Below are 14,463 nucleotides of genomic sequence, written 5' to 3'. Positions count from 1 at the left end.
GAAAAAACCACCAAAAAATTGCGGTTACAAGGTTTTCACACAACAGCAGCTCCTTACCTCTTCTGAGGAGATGGCTGTTACAGCTGCCATTCAAATGGCAAAATGTTTGAAACTTACATATTCATCATGGGTTTGTTTTGTATTTGTGTATTTTTAACTTTACAACCTCACCTTTACATTTTCTGTTTATGCTCGGTTGTCTGCCGGTTGGCAGAAACACAGTAATGAGGTCTACTGCTCTCACTTTTGTACGACATCTTATGGAAATGTGGACTGTGGAATTGTTTTAGTGTCAGCGGCGCTCATAGAGGTCTAATGCAAAATTCTCTCCTTAGAGCAAACATTAGTGTGATAGCATTTGCTTTTCCAAATTAGCTTTTTACTGCAGGAGTTTGAGAAATACGCTGATGTTTATTGTTTACATTTGACAAAGACATGAATATTTTGACTGAATGTTGTCTCACACACTGTATTTTGCACCACCACTACCTTGTAAATAAAAGTGCATAGTTGGTTTTTAGGACAGCTAGTTAGTGTAAAGTGAGCGTTTACCTTGAAATGAATTGAGATTTTAATAAGGGCTTTTTAACTGAATCTTTTTCAAATGATGTTTTACCTCAAGCGTTTTGTACTTTACTTTTTTTGACAATCTATGATGTCTACGGAGTTGTACTTTGTATTAATTTGTTATACTAGCCCAGTAAAAAATAAATAAATTTGAGTAATGTTTAAAAAACGTGGGTCATTTCCTTCCATTGTAGATAACTGATTTATTGGAAATAAAACAACTGCCCTAACTGATATCGCCATGCGTGTCCATAGCCAGGATTTTAGAAATACAGAGGTCATGAGTCCAAATTCCCCCGGGGTACATCCCACCCCCACCTCACCTCAGGAAATTTTGACCAGACACCATAAAGAGTTAGGACTATTCATATTTCATATTTAGATGTATGAATGTTAATATTAAAATAACCACCATGTGTAAGATTTTTATTTGTAGACTCCCCTCAGGTTGAGTTTGACAACAGTAAATTCTTAACACAGGGTCCACTTACGAGATTTCTACCAGAGCTTTCAGCCACATCTCTCGAGTTGGCTCATTTGTCATGGGGAAGAAATCTGGTGAGGGGACCTTGAGTTAAGGATTTTTGTTGCTGCTGTTGTCGAAGTTAAACAAGGTTATTAAAACAAACGCAGTGTCCTCAATAGGAGCTACCGCCCTGCAGACATCTATCAAAATAAAATACAACCGTTGTTTAAAAACGTGCCTTTGTTTTGAAAATGCCGACCGGAAGCCTTGCAATCGTTGCAGCTAAAGCTAACTACATACACTGTGTTCCTCGCTGTAAAAAACGAAATCGTTCGTTTAAATGTGTTGACATTGGTCCTGCTGGTGTAGAGGTGGTCTACGAGTTGGCCTAAGAAAACAGGTTGACTCTCCCGGTGAACGTGGTAAGACATGTCTGAACAATGTTTTTATGTGGGTTTCACGAGTTAGCTGCAGCTTGCTAACAGTAGCTTCAGGTCTGCCCTCATGCTAAGTGGAAGTAAAAGGATTCATCGACGGGATTTATGAAAACACTCCGCAGTAGTTGTGCGAGTATTGATGTAGGACCAGAGTTGACTCTTACTTTTATGTCATGTGCTCATTAATGGAGCATCACGTCAGTCAGAGAATGAGCCTGCTGAGATGTATTTTGATGTGTTTTCAGATCACTCGTGTGTGTGTGTGTGTGTGTGTGTGTCACCTTGGCTGTGGTCCTCAGTCCTCTCCTCAGTCTCTCTGGGTGTGGATAATACTGGCTCTGTGCCAGTCCTCTGTAGATGAAGATGTCCCTGGCCCAGCGAGTGCTCCTCTCCTGGATCTTTGCCCTGATCTTCCTCATAATGCTGGTCCTCAAGCTGGACTCCAAGATCCACTGGAACTGGTTCCTCATCTTCCTCCCTGTCTGGACCTTTGACACCATCCTCATCCTCATGCTGATAGTGAAGATGGCGGGGCGCTGCAAGCCAGACTTTGACCCCAGGGACGGCGAGCAGAGCCTGAAGAGGAGGCTGTGGTACCTGACAGCCCTGCTGCTGAAGCTGGCCTTCTGCCTGACACTGTGCTCCCGCCTAGAGAGGCTCACCGACATGTGGGTCAGTGTGGTGTGCGTCCCTCTGTGGGTGCTGCTGGGTGGGGCGCTGGTCGAGCTGGGACACAGTGTTTTCCATAACAGGAGGGACTGAACCGGAGGGCTCTGCAGTACTTGAACTGTAATGTAGGGGACAAAAACTTTTTACACTCGAGCGTCTCTAGCTGTGGATGCACCAATCCAATCCCATGGATTGGTATCGGAGCCAACACTGACCTGATTAAGCAGATTGTGCATCAGCCAGACATGACTGATTCACACTGAATGCCGTGTCTTTGTCAGTGTCATTATGAAATTCACTTTTTCTGCTATAAGCTGCAAAAGTTACAGCAGGTTGTCACTTCACCAGGCTCCAGTGAGTTCTACACGGTGTGGTGTACAGGTTTTAATTATGAGAAGAAGAGAGCATTGCATTCTTTTGCCGTTCACATTATTGTCTTCTGGCTTGTCTTTAGGCAACGGTAGAAAAAGAAATGGTGAACTGTGATTCAAAATGTGTATACCGGCTCTTTGCTACAGTAAATGTTGCTCTACAGTTCACCTCCTCACTTATTTTGGGGCAGAGCGCACAAATGTACACACAAATGCCGTAATGTCTAATGTGGTGTAACACTGACACGAGCGGTGTACTGACAGCATGAAATTACCCAACCTGCACTAGCATGCACTGTGCTCCACTGAGCCATATAATACCCGTTTGTGGAATCACTGTTTCAAAGTATAATCACTATTTGAGCATTTCTGTAAAGCAGCAAGAAATCTCACGACTTCAGTTTGTCATTACCCTTTCCCAGGATGTCTCTCTGCCACTGACTCAGTTTGAATGTAAATTCAGAACTTTTTCTAGCTATATGGATTAAAAATGTCCTCTGCACTGTTCATAACATATTTTCATGTAAAAAAAATTGTAGTTTACATCCTTGTGAATGCAAAATATATACAATACTCCTGGATCAATGGCCATGCTGTTCCCTAAATTAGCGGGGTTTATCCTCCGTGTGGTTGCATTTTAGGTCATCTCAGACTCGCCTGGTCAAGCACAGCTCAACACTGTCAGACTCAGCTGTCTTCAGTGTAAACTGTTCTAGGTCATGCCTCGACATCAGTCAAGCTTGAGTTGCACTTCATCTTTTGTCAATTATATTGCATTAGTTTGGCAGACACTGTAAGTCACTATGGACAAACCTAAGTGCAACCTGTTTTCAAATAGACCTCTTATTCAGAAAACCTGTGTTTTTCCTCCATGACAAGCCAAAATGTCTGATGTGACATAGGCCTGAATCCAACATGATATTTTAACATGCTTGGAGTGCGCTAGATAGCATAATGACATCTCTTACGTTAGCAATCTATTTTAGCATCAAAGTAAAAGTTCCCATCAGGCTGATGGGAACTTTTACAGATATCATGTCATGGACTGAAGTGATGAAGAAGTGGACATCTTGGACTGACAGTCGATCCAGTAGTTTTCAGTGCTGGACCAACGTCGTCATCTCTAGACCCAAGCTGCTAAAGTAGCTAAAAAGACAAATATTGAAAACTTCGATGATATGAAATGCAGGAGAGACATTAACATCGACTAAGTCAATATTTTGAACCATTTATTGAGAGGTTCTGATCAGAGTATAAATCACACTACCAAGTCTTATCTTAGGAAATAAAATGTATTTACAACAAAATTTTCACATACATTGGTTTCAAATAAAAACAGACAGTAAATGATATAAATAAGTTCTATGGAAAATAAAACTTGTCTTACAAAAAATATATGCAATTTCTGTATACATTTTCTCACATTGGTGCTAATAACATCTATACTGTACAGTTTTGGTACATACAGTATCATTTACAGCCCTGTGTGAGTCAAACAAAGTCCAGTCTGAAAACAACTACTAGCTCCAGTTTTGGAGTGTTATAAACAACAACCCCAGTCTACTAAAGCAACATGGCAAAGTGAGGATTTCAGCAGGAGCTCTGTGATTTGCTGACATGTTCCCAACAGTGAACGCAGGTAATTCCTACAGCAGGGAGTAAGGGTGGTTGTTTTCAGACTGGCTAGTCCAGTACCTAAAATAGGTGCTTTAAGAGCGAAGCTAAGTAGTGCACAGGCACTGACACACGGGTCACATAACATTTTGTATAGAGCCTACGTACATTCGCTAACAAACGTGAAGTGAGCTACTTAGCTTACATTCTTAGGCACTGTTAAAATACTTGGACAGTGCATCCTCGTTTCACTACATCACTGGATTAATGCGGCTGTGTCAGCAAAGTAATGGAATGCACCCGCTCGTCTATAACAAATTAGAAAGACCAGTTCATGTCTGAAGGAAGGATGCATTTTCAAATATTTTAACAAAGCCTCGGCGTAACTTGTACTGTAAAAAAAGAAGACTAGACATCAAGACATTCATATTAAGAAGTCTTTCTGTGTTTGGGGGGTGTGTGTTTTCAGGGGCTGTTTTAATGAGTGCTGCTGGGGCCGAGTGTCTTGTAGGGGTGTGGCAGGTTTTCCCTGCACCGAGTCCTTTACTTTTGGTCCTTTAGAGGGCACAACTGTCCGACTGTCAGATCCAGGCTTAGAGGAAGAGCCGCGAGAGTCACTGTGATGGTGGGTCTTAGGTCTACTGTCTGTGAAGGAAAGGGCGAGAGTTTGGTGAGCCTCCATTGGCTTAAAGAGGTCAAAGGTGATGAGCGTCCGTGGTGGTTTGTGTTCTGGTGGTGTAGGACCAGAAGAAGACTTCTTCCTCTCGTCCTTACTGCTGACGTCTTTATCCTTCTTTCCTTCTTTCTTAACCTGAATGTTCACAGGTTTGGGAGTGGACGTCTTCCCATCTTCTCTCCCTGACTTTGCCTGCACTCCCTGCGTACTCGTCGCGTTACCCTCCCTGTGCCCGCTCTTCTCCTTCTTCCCGTGTGAAGACTTGTGTTTATGCGAACAGGTGTCTCGGCCCTCCTCTCTGTCTGGCCGCAAGTGAGACGCCACCTGTGTGCCTCCCCTGTCTTTGTCATGCTCCTTCTCTCTCTTGACGTGGGGTTGTGTCTTTGAATCCCACTCCTTGGCCCACTTCTCTTCTCTCTGAGCAGGCAGGGAAGTTTGAGAGGCTTTACTGCCCTCTCTTGTCCGCTCCTCATCCTCTTTTTTCCTTATGTGTGGCAAAGGCTGCGTCGATGTACTACCCTCTCTTGCTCCCTCAGCCTTAACTTTCTCTTGCTCTCTCATCCTGTCCTTTTCCCTATCCTTGTCTTTCCCCTTTTCTTTTTTATCCCTCTCCTTCTCTTTACTCCTATCCTTGTCCTTCTTCTCCCTGTCTTTACCCCTTTCCTTTTCATCTTTCTCCCTTTTTCCTTTGTCCTTATCCTTTTTGATTGGTGGTGTGTTATAAGTGGTCGTTATACTATCTTTAGTTTTCTCTTTTGGACCTTGACCTGGCAGAGTCGCCTTTTGCTGCCTCTCTTCCTCCACATCATTCTCCTTCCTAGTTTGCTGTAGTGACTTTAAGGATGCACTGTCCACTCCACCCTCCTCGTGACCTTTCTGCAGTGTCTGGCATGTGTCTGCGCCTCTATGTCCACCTGCCTTACCTTCATCTTTCTCATCTTCCTCAGCTTTTGGCTCCATTAGGGTATGAGTGAGTACATCTTCGTCTCTCTCCTTCTTGACAAAAGGTACAGACTGTGTCAATGACAACTCCTTCATCTCAGCTCTGTTCTCTTGCTCTTCCTCCTTGAAAATCTGTGTCGGTGTTTGTGAGGGCGGCCCTTCCCATCCCTCAGTGTCCTCTTCCTCCAACTTTGTCACTGTCTGTACTACAGGGTCCCACTCCTTCCCTTCCACCTCATCGTCTTCCTCCTCCTCTTTGATATGAAGTGTGACTTCTGTATGTGCACACGTCTCCTCTTCCTTCACCTCCTCCTCTTCTTCATCATCATCATCCTCCTCCTCCTCCTCCTCCTTCTCTTCGTGTTGGTGATACTGTTTGAGTCGGATATGCCAGGCCAGACTGCAGACAGCAGACACAGTCTTGAACTGGTGGACAACTCCTCTGGGGATGAAGTAGATGTCATCGTGGTAGAGTTGGATACGGGCATATCGGATCCCCTCCCTCCGTAGCTGGTTCAGCTTGGCATCATCGATCCACTGTACACACTGTGGAGGCAGTGACCGGAAAACAGTAGATTCAGTAATTCAATGAGAAAATGAGAAAATATTTTAATTCTTGGGTGGTAGAAAGAAAATAACAACTGATGTAGTTCACAGGTTAACAGTATTATACTGGGGAATTTCTCTACTCTAAAATGATTGCCAAGAGACAATGTTACATGTCAGAAGTCAAGGAAGAGCTCTGGGTTTTTTGCACTTAAAGTTGTATGACGATTTTTTTTTTGGCCACTTGGGGACAATGCAATGATCTACCAACACTGATATATTGAAGTTAATATGACAAATATTTTAGTAAAAAGTTGCCTTTGTATATGCACCAAATACGGAGCAACACCCATTCATTTGGAGTATTTCTGCTCACATTGCCACTTTAAGGCCATTAGTTCTGTTTTGGTTTATTCTCTCCATTCTCCGTTGATGAGAATGGTGAGAGTAAAACAAAACAGTCAAGTTGTGGGCCGGAAAAACCAAAACAGTGAGCTGAAAGACACTAAAAACTCTGTACAGCTAAGGGGAACTGCAGCTGGGTGATAATTTTCTGTATGAGTGAACCCCTATTACGTTACACTTAGTCATTTAGTTTCAGTTTATTGTTAATATAAACATATGGAAAAGTGAATCTTTAAAAGGATGTTTGAAAAGTAGGGATAAATAAATAAATAACAGGCCGCGTACTGCTGCAGCCGACCACACATGATTTTGAAATCTGACCCACCTGAGACAGCGGGGGTTCATGGAGGTCCAACTGCAGTCTCATGACCACATCTGGGAAATCTCCAGCGTGGAAACACACAACATCTTTGGTGATCCTGGCAGGAGCATCACTGCTGTAAGGCATAAACAAAGTCCTGTTTACTGGTCTGGAATTAAAATCCAAACACAATAAATAAAACAGCAACACCAACTGTGTTTCTCATACATTTGTTGCTGCATTATATGGGTAAATTTGACATTTTAACCGTCACTAGTGGCAGACCAAAGGTGCTCTAGCAATGTGATTTAGGCAACATAGATGTCAGGTTATATTTTATGCAAAACTGTAATATTGAGTCTGTTGGCTGTATGTTATACAGTTTAAAAAGGTGCCACTGTGTACTCACTCCTCTCCGCAGCGCACAGCCTTCAGCACACCTACAGCAGCAGTAGTCTGTCTCTCGAACCCCTGACCAATGTGATCAGCGTGGGCTCTTGTCCGATCCTCAAACAGCATCTCCCGGGGCTCACTGGCTCTGGGTAGATACTGCAGGTTTTTTATCTCATTGGTGGACCTGAAATATAATCATTTACAACAGTCAGGATATGTTCAAGGCATGGTAAAGTACCTGTACATAGTGTGTGCAGGTAAGAGATAAGCTGAAAATATTTTACTAAGATGTGGTCTTTCTATCTCGTCAAACGTATTTTCCTGCTTTCAAAAATGAGGATATTGATGAGACGATAACACCATTGTACCGGTTAACATTTACAGACTCGATATCTCCACACACCTTTTCCTTTTGAAGGGTGACTTTGGCATGTCCGCCAAAGGGATCATCTGTTCTCCAGGTCTGACCCACATGATGGGACCGTCATCGCTCTCAGTGGGGCTCTGCAGCCGCAGACTGGAGAATGTTCCCCAGGGCAGAGTCCGCTGCAGAAACACAGGGTGAGAAACTTCCGAGTCACATAATGACTCATTGCCATACAAAGGGAAAAGTTAGACAGATATTCACAAGTCCTCTGGCTGTAGGGTTGTGTAGATACACAGACATGACAAAAACACTAACCTCCAGGAAGGGAGATTCCTCTAACATGCTGATGAACTCTGGGAAGTAGTCTCCGACCTCTTCATCCACAGCTCCAACCAGACTGACCTGCCGCATGGCCCCGGCACGGTATGTTCCCTGGGAATATGTCCGCTTCACCTGCCGCGGGGGACCACAGAGAAAACAGATTAGACTCTCACAGATTACCCAGCAGGCATCAATAAGTCTTACTATAATAAATCTTCATCGCAAAAGAACATGTAGTCCACTGCCAGTCGACACATTTTTAAAAACTATATGTACCTTTTATAGACAAGATCTCAGGCTAGCATTGTCAGTGTGTTGTCATCATAAACGGTGTAACCTTTCCAGTGCACCTGCTTTTAATAAAGCGCTCATCAAGAGTACCATCAGAATCTGCTTGTCAGTTAACAGGACCTTAAATACAAAGACCTAGGTCCCTGCTGGAAGTCCAGTGCACTCAGGAGTCGTCACTGGAGGCAAATCTCAACACACAACAGTGAAAAAGGCCAAATACTGTCACTCTGAGGAATGAAAGACTATCTTGCAGGGAAATTGGTGAAAAACCAACGGAAATGTTCAAGTATTGTGGATTACGCCATCAAATCTACAAAAACAGGAGGACCGTGCATCGAGGGCTCAGCTGAATGAACATGTCCACTTCAACAGTGCGAGGGGGATTTCATGAAGCTCAAACATCATTATGTGTCAGAATCGGGCTGATTCAACTCTATGATCATTTTAAAGCTTTAGTTTGTTGTGTTATCATACTGCATAGTAATATACTGCAGGATGGTCCTTTATTGTGTGTATGTCAGGGGACTACATAAAGCTGTGTCCACCAACCGTACACCTCTAGTTACATTAAGTAAGATATAACTTTAAAGGCTAAAATGGAAATTTAAACACAAAAGATTACTTACTTTAAAAACAACAACAACAACAGCCCTGCGATAACTTCTGTCTTTACAAAGCATGTAATGTTCTGTTTTTGGTGACATTGTCAGAAATGTGTAAATTCAATTTCATTGTACACTGTATATGCGATATATGCATATTACACACAGACAGCTGAGGTCATCTTACTCGACTCAGGGGATATTGAGTTTGACTCTCTTTTCCATCACGACTGAGGTTTCACCTCCCTAGAGGTATACGAGATATACAAGTTCCCTTTTTTCCATAATTGGCTTTTTTGACAAAATGTTATTTGGTCTGATGGTAACGTGACAGCGTGTCTCCTGATTTCTGGCTTTTTCTTCTTCCCGCTGCTTTCTCTAGAATATTTTGGTGACAAGTGACGATGACAACAGTGGCACTGACTGCGTCCTTGTATGCATTTATTGTTGCTCTTTAAATTGCTGTACTTTTCTGTTTTTATTATTATTGAATGCTTTCAATAAGCCAAATTGCTCTTCGCTTTAAGAATATTAAAGCTTTACTCTACTGTTTATGCAGCAAAATAGTGAAATATCTTATATGTAAAATGACGGAATGAGCAAAGTACAGATGACGATGCAACCCATGAGCCTTACTGGGGTAGAGTAGAGTAATTTCCAAACCGCTTCTTCTAAATGTCATCATAGGTCAAATAATCCCAAAAAGCCTGGAAGAAGTCTTTTCACAGATGAATAAAAGTTTGCAATTTGAAACCAATTCATATTTAATCTACTCTGGAGTTGGTGACTTCCACAGGATTGACTAGACTACCACCACTTTATTCTACTCTTTGCAGAGGAATACCATCCATTCTGACTTGATTTTGCGTGGAAGAGGATTTGATTTCCACCAGAAAAATTAGCCTGCATTAAACCTACTCCAAGACTGTTTCAAGAAAAAAAAAGGAGCATGGACCCACCAGTCACCATAACAAAGTCAAAACATGCTTCAGCATCACAAGACGCTGTCTGAGATGCTCTAGATTGGTGATTCTCAAAGTGAGAACTGATGACCCCTGGGGTCTGTGACACACAGTCCAGAGGAACAAAACACTGAGATAAAACTGTGCTGTGTTATTAAAAAGTGCATGTTTTAGGCTATTGAACCAAGCTGTGCAAAAATACATGTATTACTGTTTCCATTACTCCCACATGTAAGCTTAGGGTCAGAAGAAACTGTGATTCTGACACATCATGTAATATTAACATTGAACGCAGTCATGACTTAATCAGTCACTTAACTCGAGGAGCACTTGACCCTGATGCTTCACCATCACCGTTTTGCTGGTATGGAAAAACATAAGTCCACAGTCCCTATCATCAAGTGACGTTAAACCCAAACCGGCAACCAAAAAGTGCTGACAATTGTACAAATTTCATTTTACTGAGGACAGCAACAGGATGAAACGCGATATCTGATTACAAAACACATGGAGTATCAGTACGATCAAGAGAGTGACCTTGGAAAAATTTTCATCCCAGTAAGGGGTCCCTGGCATGAATAATTTTAGGTTTGCCTGACCTAAATTGACTCTCTCAATTTCTAAAAACATGTTCGAATGATGTTAGAATTACAAGCTGTGGTTGAGGTGTAGGAGCGACATAATTTGAGATAATCATTTGTTTAGTAAATGCTTAGATCCGTTTTTTTTTTCAAATTTTTAGAAATATAATTTAACAAACAGCTGTCTAAGGTGGATAAGATTTCTTATTCATATCTAGCAAGATGTAGCCACTGTGGGGATCCAGACGTTTATGGCAGATATTAATAGATTTTTAGTAATTATTGATAAATAATTTAAAGACCTTGGTCCTGGTACTTCTTCAGATATTTGTGCCTCATTATGACAGTTGATGTTAATATATTTCTAACACATATGCCGGTGGGGAACACTTTTTCTTCAAGTCTAATGTGGGAACAAATTGTGACTGAAATATAAAACTGGAGGCTTCTGATAAATCTCGTGCTATTTTATGAAATGTTCTTTCTATGAACAATAAAAGACAAATTCTTTATAGAAACATTTATCTCAACCTGAGCTGTCTTCACTGGTGGCCATAATTTAATTTTCTGGTCTGTGAATGGCAAAATCCTATTTATATCTTGTCAAATTAATTCATAGGACAGGATTTTAAATTAAGGGGGTTAAAGAGAATTATTTCAAACCTATTCAGTATGAAAGTGATAAGAAACATATCAGAAACAATAAAAAATAATACTAAAAACAAGCAAAGCAACACTCTGAAGATGATCCCTAACAATAGTCACCAACTAATGGAGAAGTATTCAGGTAACAACAACATGAGCAGTCCATGGTTGCACTGCTTCCAGACTGAAGAGATGTAGACTTGTGTTCATTTTATAAATTTAGCATCCTGGAAAACAAATTATTAACACAAACCAAGGCTACTACAAAACTGCCATCCCAAATGCAGACTTAGTTGCTGTCAAACTTACAAAGCATACAATAATATTTTTGCACTCACACATAATGAAACATTTTTTTAAGCACTACCCTCAGACACTGATATAAAAGCACAACTCCAACTGAAGGTGTCACAATCACGACAGAGCACTCAAGCAGATGAGTTTTTCAAGAAACCAATGATAAGTGACAACAGATGACGTGCTGCTCACTCCTCCTGACTACAAACTCACACTTCACAGAGACAAAGTGGACAGTGCAGTACCCTCTTGCACACAGAGCCTTCTTACAATACAAAACAATGATCCCACCTGAGTGTGGAAGTTGGCCATGGTTGTCGTCTCTATGTCCTTCTTCCCGAGCACCTCCATCTTCACTGGTGCGTTGGGGAACTTGTAGGAGAAGTAGTCCAGGAAGTCTGGGAGGTAGGACGCCGCTCCATGGATGATTCCCATCACAAAACAGGCAGCCTGGGCCTCGTCCTCGCTGAACGACAGGGTCACAAACTCCTGGGCGAAGCGCTGCATCTCGGCTGGAGACAGAGCGGAGAGCTGCTCGCTGTAAGCGTGCACAACAGACGCTCCTCCGTTGGCCTGCTGCTCGATGTGGATCAGGCGACCAAATTCCAGACCGGGCAGGCCCGGCGCTGGAGTGCAATGGAGCGGGGAGCTGTAGCCCAGCCTGTCCCTGACCATTGAGGAGATTGAGGTGGAGGTAGCGGCAGTAACAGGAGGATCCTGATGGTGCTGTTGTGGAGCAGTGGTGGTGTGGAGTAGACCGCTGCCGTCAATGCTGTTGTTCCCATTAATTCGACTGAGGAACTCCGGAAGACCCAGAGACACACCTGAACACACTGTCTGGCACGAGCGATGGTACATTTTGGGTTGGCTGTACCTCTCCTTCACCCGTTCCCCATCTTTGTGCTTCTTTTTCTTCTTCTTCTTCAGTTTTTTCAGCAGGTCTTCCTCTGAACCAGCTTTGGGCTTCTCCTTAGACTCTGTGAGAGAGGATAAGAATAGTTTTTTTTTTTTTTTTTACACATCAGGTACAGTGTAATGCATTATTTGAAACCTACAAGATGTAGCTGAGGTGGAGATTCGAAGTACCAATTTTATGTACATGAGGTTACACCTGAACTCTGACAACTTTGCGTAAAGGTAAGGACCTTTCTTCCACTAGGTTATGTTTTAATGTGCCCGTAAGTTAATGTGTGTTAAGTGGTTCGGATTTGCATTGTTTAAACTCAAGAAATGCATTCAAAATGGACCCACCTGCTCTGATTTTACATGTTTTCTACTAACACAAGAGCAGAACGTTTCACCTCTAAAACTGTATGTGGGCAAAACATACTTGAGGAGCTAACGTAATTCAAAGTTATCCCAGAATAATGAAAAATCTCTTTTCATCCCAGCTGGTCAATGTTGCATCTGATTCCTACCTTTCTGCGAGGAGATCACGTCTCCGTTTTCTCTTGCAATGTCATGTACAGGTGGCAATTTATGATTTTTCCACTCTTTATTCTTTTTCTTCTCTCGGTCTTTCTCCTTCACACGATGATCTGAGAAGAGTAGAGGGGGAGACAGGGAGAAGTGAAAGGCTGCTATATTCATGTTGAGAGGCATTACTGACGAACAAACATTTCCACGTGTATAAATTCCCATCTGGGCCTAATAAATACTGGGGCCTGTAGTAGAGCAAATTATGTAATAATTCAATAAATCAATTTCTTAGATTATTACTTCGCATAGGCTTTTTAATGAGATTATAACCTGGTTGAACGGAGTCCCGGGGTGAGCGGGCTGACTGTGTTGTCCTACCTCTCTGTAGCATTTTCACGTCGCCGTTCTCGGTCTTTGTATGGCAGCTAGCTGGGCTCACTCTCTCCACACCCGCGGCGGAGCTCCGCTGCGCTTCGCCGCCTTTATCCTTCTCCTTGTGTCGTTTTTCTTTCGCCTTCTTCACTTTGAGAGGCGAAGCGAGGAAGTTGCTGATTTTGAAGATTTTCCGAGCGGGAGTCGCTGGCACCGCGGCGGCGGTGGAGTGGCTCGCCTTGGCCGGGCCGAAACTCCATTTCGCTGGGCTCCCACAACTCTGCTTCCCGTTGTGTTTTTCCCCTGCGCACACCTCTCCGTTCAGTTTCCTGTGCTTCAGGCCCTTCTCCTCGACCCGGACCTTCTTCGGGGGGGGTGGGTAAATGTCGCTGGAAGACTGCGGTCGGCTCTCCGGCGGCCGTTTGGCTATCAGGGGTTTAGGGGAATTTGTTTTGCTGTTTGCTGCGAAATGCATGGAGTCCACGGACTCGGCCATCTTGGAAGTTTCTATTTTTTACGGTCAGACGTAACTGGTGCGTGAGAGCCAGGCCGGGGGCGGGGCTTGGCGAGCTGCGTCAGACGCACGGAGGACGGAGCGCGGCGGCCGGGAGTGTTTACACTCTGCGGGACAAGAACCCGCACTGCACTGTACCTGTGCAGGGACGCTGACTGCGCCTCTGCCGTGGATGTAACCGAGTACAGGCCCGCTCACAGATGGGGCGTGTGTGGTCTCCCTCTCTTTGGGAGTTTTCGCTCTGGACTAACAGTTTCAGTTAGTTGGAAATGTTTCGTTAATTGCTGAACTGCTTTGACCAAACAATATAATCACCGATGTCGAGTTATTTGTATTAGACCTTTAGTTTTTTCAATGAGTAGAGACAAGCGCTGAGGCCCAGTATATTTACAAAAATAACCCCAATTTGCCTCGGTTGGATTTACAGTCTGTACAACATATGACAACAACAACATAAAAACTCTAAAGGAAATAAAGAGGAATGTTGTCCTGCATCATTCCTAGTTTCACAGCTGAAACACATTCCTGAGGTACTCAGTGTTTTAAAGCATATTCTACACCTAATTTGCATGACGTTTTTTTTAACCAAAAGTAAATGGTATATTGCAAAAGTTTTTCAGTGCAGTTTTTTAAAATCTTATCGACTATTTAAAATGGCTGAAAATGGGAAGACTTTATACATATAGGGTTGTAAATAACTAACCA

The 14,463-nt window shown here is 42.9% G+C and overlaps 2 protein-coding genes across 5 annotated transcripts; one reads left to right on the top strand and one right to left on the bottom strand.

The window, feature by feature from the left end:
- Positions 1-1,288: 1,288 nt before the first annotated feature.
- On the top strand, positions 1,289-3,847 carry tmem60 (transmembrane protein 60). Of its 2 annotated transcripts, none has more exons than XM_040132933.1 (2): positions 1,289-1,455; positions 1,770-3,847. In XM_040132933.1, the coding sequence occupies exon 2, from the start codon at positions 1,828-1,830 to the stop codon at positions 2,230-2,232; it is 405 nt and encodes a 134-aa protein (XP_039988867.1). In that variant the 5' UTR covers positions 1,289-1,455; positions 1,770-1,827; the 3' UTR covers positions 2,233-3,847. The 2 variants fall into 2 exon arrangements, with proteins under 2 accessions (XP_039988867.1, XP_039988869.1); XM_040132935.1 differs by having other exon boundaries at positions 1,716-3,847.
- LOC120793141 (lysine-specific demethylase RSBN1L-like) lies at positions 3,719-13,836 on the bottom strand. Of its 3 annotated transcripts, none has more exons than XM_040132908.1 (8): positions 13,203-13,836; positions 12,872-12,991; positions 11,745-12,430; positions 8,070-8,207; positions 7,791-7,933; positions 7,404-7,571; positions 7,019-7,130; positions 3,719-6,288 (listed from the first exon to the last, which is right to left on the bottom strand). In XM_040132908.1, exons 1-8 carry the CDS (start codon positions 13,738-13,740, stop codon positions 4,549-4,551), a joined length of 3,645 nt encoding a protein of 1,214 aa, XP_039988842.1. In that variant the 5' UTR covers positions 13,741-13,836; the 3' UTR covers positions 3,719-4,548. The 3 variants fall into 3 exon arrangements, with proteins under 3 accessions (XP_039988842.1, XP_039988843.1, XP_039988844.1); XM_040132909.1 differs by having other exon boundaries at positions 7,019-7,127; XM_040132910.1 differs by having other exon boundaries at positions 13,251-13,834.
- Positions 13,837-14,463: the final 627 nt, after the last annotated feature.

This window comes from Xiphias gladius, chromosome 8 (assembly GCF_016859285.1).
Source record: "Xiphias gladius isolate SHS-SW01 ecotype Sanya breed wild chromosome 8, ASM1685928v1, whole genome shotgun sequence".
Lineage (NCBI taxonomy): Eukaryota > Metazoa > Chordata > Actinopteri > Istiophoriformes > Xiphiidae > Xiphias > Xiphias gladius.
This window is presented reverse-complemented; position numbering and strand designations above follow the sequence as displayed.